Here is a 14,035-nt window from a genome sequence, read left to right on the forward strand (position 1 = left end):
TCTATCTTTTCACCTGGTTAATACGTAACTCACCCTTCAGATTTCTCCTCAACTGTTTTTTCCTGAGAAATGTCTTCCCCACCACTGCTCTCCCCCCAACCCCTGCCTGGGATGAGCTCTTCAGACATAAGATCACAGAGTATTCTGCTCAAAATCAGAAATCTGTGCAATCACCCAAGACCATTTCTGTGTGCTCACCATTCTATACTCTGCCTGGCACATAGGAGTTGCTCAAAAAATGGTAGTTACCACCACCACCAATCTTCCCATATTTCCTTAGATTCCAGGCCTCTAAGAACCTGTGTTTGGGAATGTGCAAAAGAGGCCACATGCAGGGCTGAGAACACAGGCATCAGCAGCTGAGGGATGTGGGTTCTAAGTCCCTGAACCTCTCTGAGCCTTAGTTTCCTCAGCCAATTAATCTGAAGATGAAATACGTCTGACACATTGGTTACAAATGTCCTCACTATGACTGGTCGAAGTCTCAAGACTCCCCACTTTCTTTTGTACCAACTTCCCCCACCAAGCAACGTTCTGATGGCTGAAATGACAAAACAAAAGGCCCACAACAGTGCCGGCCCCAGAGCGGACGTGCAGTAAGTCAGGGTTGCCCAAGTGTGATCAATCACCCACCAGCATCAGAATCAGGAAGCTCACTGGAAACGTAACTTCCTGTCTGTACCCTACTCCACACAGACAGAATCAGAGTGTGTGTGACAGCAGCGATGAAACGTGCACTTGTCACCGGGGTCCCTGAGGACTCACACACACTTGGGCTGGAGAAGGGCTGCCACTCATACAGCGGAGTCACACTGTTACCACCCACCTGCAGAAGTCGTGGGGCCCTGATGAGAAGCCCAGAGGCTGCGTGGATGGGGGTCGGAGCACTGGTCACCAGGAAGGCCCAGCCTATCATGACTGGTCTGCTTCCTCATGGCTTAGAATGTGAGCACAGGCCTTGGAGTTAGACCAATTGAGGAGCAAATTCTAGAGTATTTGCTTAGCCGTGCGCCCGTGGACGTACAGCTCAACCTCTCTTTGTTGCCTTCTGCAGGCTTAAAATGGTGACAGTTCAGTCAGTTCAGTTCAGTCGCTCAGTCACGTCCAATCCCATGGACCCCATGCAGCACGCCAGGTCTCCCTGTCCATCACCGAGTCCCAGAGTTTACTCAAACTCATGTCTACTAAGTCAGTGATGCCATCCAACCATCTCATCCTCTGTCATCTCCTTCTCCTCCCACCTTTAATCTTTCGCAGCATCAGGGTCTTTTTCAGTGAGTCAGCTTTTCACATCAGGTAGCCAAAGGACTAGAGTTTCAGCTTCAATATCAGTCTTTCCAATGAATATTCAGGACTGATTTCCTTTAGGATTGACTGGTTTGATCTCCTTGCAGTCCAAGGGACTCTCAAGAGTCCTCTCCAACACCACAGTTCAAAAGCATCAATTCTTCAGTGCTCAGCTTTCTTTATAGTCCAACTCTCACATCCATACCTGACCACTGGAAAAACATAGCTTTGACTAGATGGACCTTTGTTGGCAAAGTAACATCTCTGCTTTTTAATATGCTGTCTAGGTTGGTCATAGCTTTTCTTCCAAAGAATAAGCGTCTTTTAATTTCATGGCTGCAGTCACCATCTGCAGTGATTTTGGAGCCCAACAAAATAAAGTGCGCCACTGTTTCCACTGTTTTCCCATCTATTTGCCATGAAGTGACGGGACTGGATGCCATGAACTTTGTTTTCTGAATGTTGAGCTTTAAGCCAACTTTTTCACTCTCCTCTTTCACTTTTATCAAGAGGCTTTTTAGTTCTTCTTCGCTTTCTGCTGTAAGTGTGGTGTCTTCTGCATATCTGAGGTTATTGATATTTCTCCCGGCAATCTTGAGTCCAGCTTGTGCTTCATCCAGCCCAGAGTTTCTCATGATGTACTCTGCATATAAATTAAATAAGGAAGGTGACAATATACAGCCTTGATGGACTCCTTTCCTATTTGGAACCAGTCTGTTGTTCCATTTCAAGTTCTAACTGTTGCTTCCTGACCTGCATACAGATTTCTCAAGAGGCAGGTCAGGCGTTTTGCAGGCTTAAAATGGTGACAACCAACCTCTAATTGCCGGGGTTGTTGGAAAGATCTGAGGAAGTGCGTTATGCAAAGTACATCTCAGGTTGCTGGGGGTGGGGGCTGGTGCAGGGAAGTGAGGAGAGCTGCAAAATGAAAGAGGAAACCCTTCGCATCTCTTTGTGCCTCCTCTGCAGCCACAGGTGCTCTGGCGGTGGAATCTGTGCATCCTCCTCAGGACTGGAGTCTTGGCCACCAAGAGAGGGCAGAGACTCTCCACTCAAGGCTGGTCAACCACCCACCACCCTGGTGGAAGCGGGAGGCAGCAGGGTTTGAGAGGACAGGAGCAGGGGTTGGATGAGAAATGGCTGGACAGTTGCCCAGGGTCCACTCAGTGGCCCAGGACCTGAGGAATCACATCTCCTAAGGCTCACGGGGTAGTGGGGCCAAGCCAAGACAGACTCTTTAGATTTAAATTCTGGCTCTGCCTGGCTGGCGAACTCCTACTCATCCTTCAAGACCCAGCTCAAAATAATCACCACCCTGGGCCAAATCAGTCATCCAGCCTTTAAAGGCTGTGGCTTCTCGCTTGTTGCCAGTTGACTTGTCTGTCTCTCCCACAGGCCTGGGAGTTCCTTGTCGGGGGCGGGCAGAGATACCCCCATACCTGGCACAGAAGATGCATTCAGCAAATGCTGATTCAGCTTGAATTCCAACTTTTTTCAGCCTTCTGAGTTCCCTTCCTCTCCCCGCTAAACGCCTCTATTCTAATCCCGTTCCTCTCCCAGATACAGGCCCTTTGTTTTCCAGCGTTTCAACTTCCAGATCCCTTTTTCCTCAAAGACACCAGCTCAAGCCAGAGCTGATGCTTAAGGGAGGATATACAGAAAGACCTCGTATTAACTTCTTAACTTTTGCTGGCAGCAAAGGACTCCCACAGAAGGGGAAGCAGTCAGGGTCCACAAGACTGTTCTTTCCCTTCCTGAGCCTTTGTCTCCCCATGAAGCGGCCGCTCTAGACGACATCTAAGTTCCCACTTGCATGTGGCTCTCATGAGACCGTGAACTCCCAGGCCCTGCCCTCCCTGTGGCTTCCCTCCCCACCCCCCGGGGAAGCCCAGTAGCCACCACTCAGGGGCAGAGGAAGGTGAAGGACCGCTTTCTCGCACAGCTGCCTCCTGCCTCAGACCAGCCCGGGACACCCGGGAACCACAAAGCCCCAGGATGGCCTGGAGCCGGGCCATGGGACCTGTAGCCTGCGGGGGGAGGACTGTGAGCCCGGGAGGCCATCACTTCCTCTGCCTCACTTCTCGGCAGGGCGTGCGGAGGGGCCCTTCTTGCTCCATGTCCCTGGGTCCCCAGGGCCTGGGGTGCTGGGAAAGGGGTCCCTCTGGGAGGACCCGAAGCTCACTCTGGAAGGCTGAGTTCAAAGGCAGGTCTTAAGACCGGTCTCTCTGGCTCCAGGAGTCAGTTCTCTGCCCACCAGGCTCGGCTGCCAGGAACATCTTTAGCACCTGGGATGGCCCTATCACCTCTCTCCCCTCTGAAGTAGCTGCTCAAAGCCCACGCCCTGGCGTAACAGAAGCCTCCTTTGCCCACAGGACAGGTGAAAGTGGCTCCCACTGGGCGCTGCCTCCCTGCCTCACTCCTGCCCCCTCCAGGCCATCTCCCCACACAGCAGCCAGGGCCTTCCTAAAGCCAAATGCGTCCCCTCCCTGTTTCGAGCCCTGCAGCAGTTTGCCATCACTCTGAAAAATGAAATGCCAGACTTCCGTGGTGGCACACTGGACCGGAGTCCGCCTGCTGACGCAGGGGACACACGTTTGATCCCTGGTCCAGGAAGATTCCACATGCCACGGCAACTAAACCCTGTGTTTGGTAACTATGGAGCCCGCAGGCCGCAACTACAGAAGCCCAAACGCTCTAGAGACTGTGCTCGGGACAGAAGAAGCCACGGCAATGAGAAGCCCACGCACCACACTGAAGAGTGGCTAGGCTCTGCTGGCCACAGCCAGAGAAAGCCCACGCCCAGCAAGGAAGGCCCAGTGCAACCAAAAATAAATTAATTAATTTAAAAGAGGAAATGCCAACTCCCCCCACCACCGAGCCTGACAAGGCCCTGTAGGACCTGGCCCCTCCACACCCACCTCTTCCTGCCAGCTTCCCCCTTGCTCCCTCCATCCATCAGCCTTCTGGCCACTCATCAAGTGCGCAGTCCCATCTCTGTCTCAGGCCCTTTGCACTGGCTGTCCTGTTTGGAATTCTCTCCTCTCCCTGCATCTCTGCCTGGCCGCCCCCTCCTCATCCTTCCCCAGCAATCTAGAGTTTCCCGTTCCCCAGCTCACAGCCTCATCCCCGTGTTCCTTTTCTCTCCTCTCTCTGATGGACTCTTTCTGGTTGACTGGTTTCCTGTTTAAAATCTGTGGCTCCTTCTCCTAGAAGGCAGCTCCTTACAGGTGGGGGTTCTGCTGCCCCACCATGAGGCAGGACCTCACTTCAGCCTTACCACCCTGCAGAAGAGGATGCAGTCACTTGCCCAAGGTCACAGAACTGGCAGCGGCAGGATTCAGATCCAGGTTAGCCCTGTTACCTTTGCAGAGCCTCCATGGGTGGGGCTCCCACCAGGGGCCCCCTCTGGCGGGGTCGGGGGGGGGGGGGAATCTCATCCAGAGAGGACTGAGTCACGAGGAGGTATTTAGGGAGGGTGCCAAGAATGAAGAGACCACCCACTTTCCTAAAGGGTCCTTCCTTGGAGATTCGGGACACAGGGGCACCAGAGAAAGCCCGGAGGTGGAGAAGCAATTGGGAGCAGATGCTCCCCGACGAGGGGAGCCGACCGGAAACCAGGGAGCCGCAGAAACCTTCAATCCACACCATGTTTGGGAGAAGCAGAAACTGAGGACCAGGGAGGGAAGGGACTTCCTAAGGTCCCACAGCCAACCAGTGGTAGAGCCTCATGGCCCCGGGTCCCCAGGGCCAGACTCCCACCCTGCCCTGAGGACTGAGGGGCTCCTAGACAAAGCTCAGGATCTGGGCAGAGCCCCTGCCCGGAGCAGTCAGGTCCTGAGGCCATCGGCAAAGGTCTGAAGCCTTAAGACAAAGCAAGGACTCAAATTTCATCTTTCTTTAAAAAAACATTCATCAAGCAGGTACTCAAGGTTAGGCCGTGGGCCCCGGGGCAAAGAGGTGAACAGAGCCCTCCTTGGAGAATGTGTGGCAGTTGCTAGGAAGCACACAGCGACCCTCCGACCCGGCCACTCCTATGACCCGCCCAAGAGACAGGCACAGCAATGTCACCGCCGCCCCAACCTGGAATCAACTCAAACATCATCCACGGACGTGCACGTGTACATCCACCCAGCGGCATGTAACAGAGCCCACAAAGGCATGAATCCTGGCAACAGCTCAGAGGAGCTACAAATATTCAGTGCTGACGGAAGCTGAAGGAAACCAGACCCAGGCGTACATACGTGTGAATTCACGCAGAGTTCAGAGTCAGGCAAAACAGAGCAATAGAAGAGGCCAGCGGCCCCCTGCAGCAGGGTGATTGACACTGGAACCTCCCATGGGAAGGGGGGCACATGGGAACTCTCTGGGGGCAGCAGGAAGGTTCTATATTTTGCTCTAGGTGGTGGTTATGTAGGTGTGTACATCTGTGAAAACTGAGCTGCACAAGTGTGTGCATCTTGTGTAAATTATGCCGCTTTTTAAATTTCATATTCATGGCTGTACTGGGTCTTCGATGTGGTGCGTGGGCTTTCTCTAGTTGCGGTGGGCAGGGGCTTCTCACTGCAGGGGCTCCAGAGCAAGGACTCAGTGGGTGCGGCCCCACAGGCTTAGCTGCTCTGTGGCCAGGTGGGATCTCAGCTCCCCAGCCGGGGATCGAGTCCATGCCCTGCACCGGCAGGCGGATTCTTAACCACAGGACCACCAGGAAAGTCCCTCTGCCACGATTTAAAAAAATGCACACTCATGCCCTCAAGAAGCACCCTGATAAGCAGGACCGGCGAGTGGTTCTGGTGACCATAAAAGAGGCTGAGCCCCCTGGATATGCCAGGAGGGAGCTGGGTTCTTCTGAAACAGCATCTGATAGAACTGTTTCAACTGGAGTACAGAGCAGGCGCCAGCATCTCCATACTAAGAGACGAGGAAAACGAAGCTCAGAGAGGTGACATGCTGTCCCAAGTGACAGCGCAAAAAGCGGGGGAGCCAGGCTGGACCCTGGCCCACTTCTGCCGGCTGGCAGCTGCCCCCTCCCTGCCTGCCCTGCCCCACGCCCCCTCCTCTCCAGGGCCAGAGGCAACGACGGCCCCTCTCTGTACTGGACACAAAGCTCCTGTAAACTAACCACTTCGGAAATGCATCCATCCTCCCCTCTGCCTCCTCCCTCACCCCTCTCACGCCACAGATCGCTGAGGTCAGTCCTGGACCTGGGTGTGTGTGTGTATGGGTGTGTGTGTGTGTGTGTGGGTGTGTGGGTGGGGGTGGGGGTGTGTGTGTGTGTGTGTGTGGCGTTAACCCAGGGGCTTTTTCAACTCCTGGGTTCCCCCAGCCCAAGTACTAGGAGGGTTTGAAGTTACAGTTCCCACCCTTGGTTCTTGTTCCCAAGTGACGCAGCCCAGTGCCTGGATCCAGAGGATTATCAAATGTTTATTTGGAACAACAGCCACCACCACCACCACTGACTCACTTCTTGTGTTTATGTACGTTAGTCGCTCAGTCGTGTCCGACTCTCTGTGACCCCACGGACTGCAGCCCGCCAGGCTCCTCTGTCCACGGGGATTCTCCAGGCAAGGATACTGGAGTGGGTTGCCATGCCCTGCTCCAGAGGATCTTCCCGGCCCGGGGATTGAACCCAGGTCTCCAGCACTGCAGGCAGATTCTTTACTGTCTGAGCCACCAGGGATGCCCCACTCACTTCTTATCTTGTGCCCCAAACTCTGCGCATCAATGTGTCATCTTGTTAATCCTCACCAGTGATCCTCCAAAACATGTCCGTTAGCAGCTCATTTTACAGACTGGGGAAACTGAAGCTCAAAGGGGCTGACCTCCCACAGCCTCGCAGGGAGGAAGTGCGGAGCTGAGATGGAAACCCCGGTCTGGCCAACTCCACACCCGCACCCTGAACCAGAGCATCACGCTTGGAATCCTGCATATCACCGCTGAAAAGGGCCCCTTGAATCAGTCTGTCCCAGCCACGCCATTTTACAGATGGGAAAACTAAGTGCGTCTTGCGGAGGGCCACAGGCTAAAGCTACACCTCAGCCCTCCGCGTTGCCTTCGGTGACCAGCTCCAGGCAGGCCCACACACCTGGGGGCGGCGCGTGGGAGGCAGGCTCCAGTTCCAGGCGAGCTAAATATTCACCCGGCGGTGTTTACCCTGTAACCCGACTCCTGCCTGCCGAGGAGGGGAGGAGCTGGTGGGGAGGAGCCTGGGGAAGAGGAGGGTCTGTCTTCTGGGTCAGGGGCCGCTCCTCACACACTCGGGGAGCATGGTCAGGAGGCTGGGGACGTCTCCAGCCAGGGGCTACTGGGGACCTGGTCCGGGGGCCCCAGGGCAGTGCTGGGAGCTGGGAGATAGGGGTCTGGGCTGGGGAACACCGGCCTGGGTTTCAGCCCTGGCTTGGCCACCTGCTGTCCGTGGGATCACGGGCAGGTGGTGAAGGGGGTGGGCGGAAGGACCTCACCAACTATCAGGTGCTGGGCAAAGGTGAGCCCAGGTGGGGCAAAGGTGAAGTGCTGGGCAAAGGCTGGACGTCGGCCTGGCCAGCGTCCTGCCCCCACCAGCTCCCAGGGCCTCAGGCCACTGCCCAACAGTCCCATCCTCGTCCCCAGGGGTTTTCCCAGGAAGGCCGTTTCTGCCAAATCGAGTGGCAGTGTGGGATTGAAGCCAGAATCTTGAGTAATCAGGAGGCTGCTGCCCGCTTACAGGTCCTAATTCCCTAACTGGTCACTGAGCCTCAGCCTTCCCAGGTCCGTAATGGGGATGAAGCTGCTCCCTGCAGTTGGTGTGACAGTCACAAGGGTGACATGTAAGGGCCAGGCACACGGTAGACGCTCACGTTACCCTTCAGTCTTTCCTCCTGTAAACCAGGGCTGTTGAATTAGGTGGTTACTAACCCCCCTTTAATACAAGCACTTCAAGATTTTAAGGAGATCGAGCAGCCAGGCCCACCTCCCTGAAGTTGGATCCTCCCTCAGCTTATTTCCTGAATGTTTTCCAGAAACTTGTTCCTCTGTTTACATTTGCCCCTCAATAACTCCCCCACCAGGAGGCCTGTGGGGAGAGGGAGCCTTTCTGGGGCTTGTCAGTGAGCCGAGACAGGCCCAGGCACCCATCCTCAGGACCGCTGGGGAAAGGGCAGGACCCCCCGGTCCTAGACTCCCAGCGCCCCGCTCTGGCAGTAGGGGTCAGTCAGCACTGGTTACGCATTAAACTTTGCCCCCTACCAGACTATACCTCTTTCAGTTCAGTTCAGTCCCTCAGTTGTGTCTGACTCTGCGACCCCTTGAACCGCAGCACGCCAGGCTCCCCTGTCCATCACCAACTCCCAGAGTTTACCCAAACCCATGTCCATTGAGTGGGTGATGCCATCCAGCCATCTCATCCTCTGTCGTCCCTTCTCCTACCCCTCCCCGCCCCCGCCGCCCAATCCCTCCCAGCATCAGGGTCTTTCCCAGTGAGTCAGTATCTCCTTACTGTCCTCTTTCCAAAGCTTAGCTCCTTGGAAGCCTTCCTTTCCATTCACTGTGGTCCGAGGAAGCAGTTCAAATGCCGCCTCCTCTGGAAAGCCTTCCCTGATACACCCCCATGGCCAGGGGGACCTTGAAGCTGCATCCCCATTTTCTACCTTATTTCAGAACTTTTTGGAAACTTCGCCTTTCTCCTCTGTTAGATCAAAGTTCCTGGAGACCTGCTAGTTATTTGCATGAAAGCAGAAGAGGAAGGTCCACGCCCACAGGGCAGGGGGCTCTGGGAGACCTCTAGGGCCAGACCCCCTCCTTGCTGCACCGCACACCCTGGGCAGCATGATGGGAGTATGGGGTAGGGTTGGGGGGCAGCAGCGGGTGTTCAGACCACTGTGGTCTCTCCTGGGGCGGCTCCGGCGATCTCCTAATGGGTTTCCCGGCCTCCAGCCTTGCCCTTTCCCTCCATTCTCCGCAAAGCAGCCTCTGCGATGATCTCAAAAATGCAGACCTGACCACATCACTCCCCTCACTGCCCTTAGGATCCAGCCCCAAATCTTGAACCCGGCCCTCCCTGCACACGCCCACCCCGGCCACCTCCCAAGCGTCATCTTCTGAGCCTGCAGGCGAATTAACTCCTGAGAGCATCAAGTTTTGTCCCATCTCCCACTTGCTGCTTCCCCCGCCTGGAATGCCCTTCCCGGTCTCACCCATTCTTTAGGGCCACAACCTTCACGGCATGTCCTCTGGGACAGCCTTTCTCGGGCCCCAGGTTGCCCTATCTGTGCCACAGCACCCTGTGTGTCTCCTTGGTAACAGAAATCACACTTGTAAGTTCCTACTCCATATCTCCTGATTGCCAGACTGAAAAGCAGACCTCCCAGTCTCATCCACACTGATGCCCACAGCCCCAGCTCCTGGCACTATGCCAGGCATACTTTTTTGGTGAATGAATGAATGGGTGGGCGAATGAATGAATGCAGCACTTTGACCAGGGCAAGGCGCTTACCTAGTTAACTGAAAAGAAAAACTTAAGGGGAACAAAAAGTCGTAAACATTTGCTAATGTCTCCTCCCTTGTTGCTGTCGCGGCTGACAGCAAAGTGTGGACTTTGGCCAAGCTGTTTCTGTCTAGGCCAAGCCTGCAACTTTCTGCTGAACCCACCTCGTAGCCCTCCTACTACTTAAGTCCTGCTTCTCCCCTGTACAGGGCTTGGTCTCCCCAATTCCATCTGGGAAACAATGTATCTATTCTTTAACAAAAGTTAATAAGGTGCCTATAAGCAATAACCCAACAGCACAGTGGCCGGGCCACCTGGGGAAAGATACTTTGTACTCGGAACTCCCTGCAGACTGGCTCAGGGGGCCTGTGGCTGGCCTCCCGGCCTCAGTCAGTCATTTTGTTGTTGTTTCCCTACTCATTCATGTCCGATTCTTTGCAACCTCATGGACTGCAGCACACCAGGCTTCCCTGTCCTTCACCAACTCCCGGAGTTTACCCAAACCCATGTCCATTGAGTCGGTGATGCCATCCAACCATCTCGTCCTCTGTCGTCCCCTTCTCCTCCTGCCGAGCAATCACACTTTCCCTCAAGTTCTCAATAGTTTGTGAAGCATTTCTATGTCGCGTACTCGGTGGTATTGGCCTGTGACCCTGACAAGCAGCAAATCTGCCACACTTGGCAGGAAGGGGGGCGCAGAGAGAAGGAACAGCTGACCCAAAGTCACGCAGCAAGTGGGTGGTACACCCAGTCTTGACCCTTGGGAGCTGGGCCCGGTTCTCAGCTCAGCCACTTACAGTAAAAATGACCCGACCCTCCAGCTCAGCCCCTAGTTGGGAAGGTAAAGAAAAATTCTCAGGGCTCCACAAGAGCAGACTGGGCCTCCTTCCCCCAACCTGTCTGTCTGGGAACCCCCCAGACATCCAGGAGGTTTGTGCCTGCTCTGGTACCATCTTGTTGTGTGACCCTGGGCAATGTCCTTTGCCTCTCTGTGCCTGCTGCTGGGCAGTATAAGGACAACCAGAGACAGGACGCACAAAAAGCCTCCTGAGAAGCCTCATCTCCCAAGCCTGCCGGTGGTCTACTTGAAACCTCTGAGAACAGCGCTGACTCCCTGCCAAGGGGTTAGAGACCAAGGTTGGGAGCTGGGGACCATCAAGGAGATGGAGGCAGGACACAGGAAACAGCCCACGCGCTATCCGAACAGAGCCCCGTTAGGAACCCAGGGGCCAGGGGAAACTTGGCAACGCTGGCAAGAACGCTGAATTGTTTAAAACCCGTGGAGCAGGAGAGCCAAGGAATAAACACTCTAGCAGCCCTGAATCACCCCCACCTCAGGAATGAGCACAGGGCCTGGTGTTTAGGAGAAACCAAAATGACAGGGGCCAAGGAGCCTGACGTCAGCCTTCTTCCCACCCGCTCGCAGTGGACCAACTACCCACCGTGGAGCTCTGGCCCCTCGGCCTGCCCCAGCCTCCCACCATCCAGCCCCAGCAGCGTCCCCCGCCACCTTCTCCTCTCTCCTGCCGCTCTGGTGCCCACATGCCGAGCAAACCCCATTGGGCCCTTTCCAAGAGTACTTCCCACACTCCCACGCCTCTGCTCACACAGGTGCCCTGACCTGGGATGTTCTTTCCAATTCAGATGCCACCTGCTCGGTGAAGCTTTCTCCCACCTCTCCATCCAGAAGGAGCCCTCCCCTGGCAGCACTGCGCCACCTCTCCTAAAGACATGCCACCTAGCCTGAGGATGGTGTGGACATTTATGGACTAATGAAAGCCCTCTTTTTTTTTGGCCATGTTCTGTGCCATGTGGGATCTTAGTTCCCTGACCAGGGACTGAACCTGGGTGCCCTGCAGTGGAAGCGCAGCCCCTAACCACTGGGTGGCCGGGGGAAGTCCCATGGAAGCGCTCTTACCATGGTGTTTATGACCATTGGTTTGCTCTCTAGACAGGACTTAGCGTACAGAAGAGCTCAATAAATCTTTGTTGAATGATGAGCTAATGCCTGATTTTCTAAGTATCACCCTCCCCTTTTTCTCCCCACATGATAAACTTTAATCCTTCTTCTGTACTTAGCAAATAGGTTAGATGTCAGGCAGAACTTCCCACCTTGAGCTTAAGGTTGTATCAGAAAGGAAACTAAGCTGTATTCAAGTAAAGCCCTCTTGCTGGGTTGGCTAACCAAATCTGTACACCATCCTTGAGAGATAAGATATATCATCTCATTTCACAGATGAAGAGGAAACAGAAACCCAGAGGTGATGATGTCACCTGTCCCTCTGGGGAAGTAGAGGAACCAGAATTCAAACCCAAGTCTATCTGAGGACAAAACCAGGGGTGTCTCTCACAGGCTGGAAGGTTGTAAGGCTCTGAAAAGTGTCACCAAGGCAAAGTGACCTCTCCTTCTTTAACTGATTTTTGAGAAGGATAAATTTCTCTTTCTGAGTAACTAAGGTCAGGGTGGGCTTGGAGGCAGAGTGGATGATGATATGAGCTCGAAGTCACCCTGTTTTTATTTCCCATATACTGAGACCTTAAATCAAGTGCCAATCCACTTGGGAGTGAGCACCCTGCCACTGCAACTGTTCAAGAAGAGCAATCCAGGGGGGAGATTCCTGATCAAAGAGTTAGGTTGGATCCAAGATGGTCTCTAAGCACCTCTAGGTACGGAGTCAAGCCATAACTTCATTCTTACTGACTCTGGTGTGGCTCGTGGTGGTGCAGGGGAGGCAGACACTCCTGGGTGAGAAACGAGGGGGCTGGCTCGAAGGGAAGAAGATCGGGATATTCCGTGGGACTGGCAGCCACCATCACTGACTCGTGCCCTCCTCAGGCCCTACGCGGTGCCCTGTGTCCACTCCACAGGACTCAGAGCAGGACTTGAGAGAGAATCGGAGGCGCCTGCCCTTGGAGAAAACAAGCTACGGAGAAGGAGGTGGCCTTGGCCCCCATAATGGCAAAGTGGCCACCAGGCCCCAGAGAGGCACTGAAAGATCGTGGCTTTCCTTCCAGAACAACCCTCCTCTCTAAAACAGCCTCAACGAATTCAGCCTGACCAATCGGATTTCTCTCCGGGGACTTCAGAAACACCACCACCCACCTCCCCCGCCCCCCCCCCCATGTCCCCATGTCCCTTCTCCCTGGTGCCACTGCCCACCCGAGTCAGTGGCCTTAGCAACCCCCTCCGATGAAGACCCATTACTGGGACATGCTAGGGAGACCAGATCGCTGGGCTTAGGGTCCCCCCAGGGGCCCCTGGTCTCTGACAGCATCCACTCTCAACCCTCAGGGCATAGTGGATCCGCAGTCCCAGGGCGCCCGAACTACTCCTCCGAGGCTCTCGGCGCAGCCACCCACGACGCTCCAAGCCAAGCCCCAGCCCCAGCCCCGCCTCAGAGTCCCGGGACACTCAGGTCCTACCGAATCCAGCACTTCGAATGGTCCTCGACCCCCTTACGGAACCCGCCGAGGGTCTCCAAGCCCAGCCGCGTTCAGGGACTTCCGGACGCCCCAGAGCAAAACCGCACCAAGGGAGCACGAATCGAAGTGGCACCCCGACCCCCTCCAGCCGCCCCCGACGGAACAGAGTGCGGCGCCGCAAGGCGAGCCCAACGCGGCCCGCGCGCCCCCCGACTGCACGCCTTCCCACAGCCGCAGCCGGCGCCCAGGCCCCCCGCGCGCCGGGCCGGCCCCGAGTCCCACTCGGGCGCCGTCGCGGCGGGCCGGGCGCGGCACTCACCATCGCTCGCGCGCTCCGCTCCGGCCCCGCGCCGCGCTCCCGGCCCCACTCCCGGCGCTCGGCCGCGCTGCCCGGACAGCGAGGTTGGGCCCCCGAGGGTGAGCGCGGCTCGCGCTACCAGCCCCGGGAGGCGGGCCCGCCGACGGGCCAATGGCGGGGCGCGGGGGTGCGGGCCCGGGCGGCGCGGCCAATCACGCCCGGGGCCGCCTCCCCCGCCCGCGCCCGCGCCTTAACCCTCGGCGCGCCGGGGCCGCGGCCACGGGGCCGCGTGCGCACCCCCGAGGGCCGACCCGGGCTGGGGCTCCGGCGCCGGGCGAGGGCTCCAGACCTCGCCGAGACCCGGCTCGGGGCCGGCCAAGGCCAAGGAGCCGCTCAGCTGCGTTAGTTGCGCGGCGCCGGGAGCCTCGGCGACCTTTGTCTTCCTGCTTGGTGCCTGCACGGAGTATGAGCCAGGACATTGCAGCTGCGCGCGCGCCCGTGTGTGTGTACAAGAGTGAGAGGGAAGAGAGAGAGAAAGAGAGTGTGTGTGTGTGTGTGTGATGGATCCC

General features: G+C 56.2%; 1 protein-coding gene across 1 annotated transcript in view; it reads right to left on the reverse strand.

Moving 5' to 3' along the window:
• Positions 1-13,599, reverse strand: part of ECE1 (endothelin converting enzyme 1) — a 123,808-nt gene extending 110,209 nt beyond the window's left edge. Inside the window, exon 1 of the mRNA XM_040229509.1 lies at positions 13,488-13,599. Within this exon, the coding sequence (XP_040085443.1) occupies positions 13,488-13,490 (3 nt within the window). The 5' untranslated portion in view covers positions 13,491-13,599. The remainder of the gene's footprint in view (positions 1-13,487) is intronic.
• Positions 13,600-14,035: the final 436 nt, after the last annotated feature.

This window comes from Oryx dammah, unplaced genomic scaffold, assembly GCF_014754425.2.
Source record: "Oryx dammah isolate SB20612 unplaced genomic scaffold, SCBI_Odam_1.1 HiC_scaffold_27, whole genome shotgun sequence".
Taxonomy (NCBI): Eukaryota; Metazoa; Chordata; class Mammalia; order Artiodactyla; family Bovidae; genus Oryx; species Oryx dammah.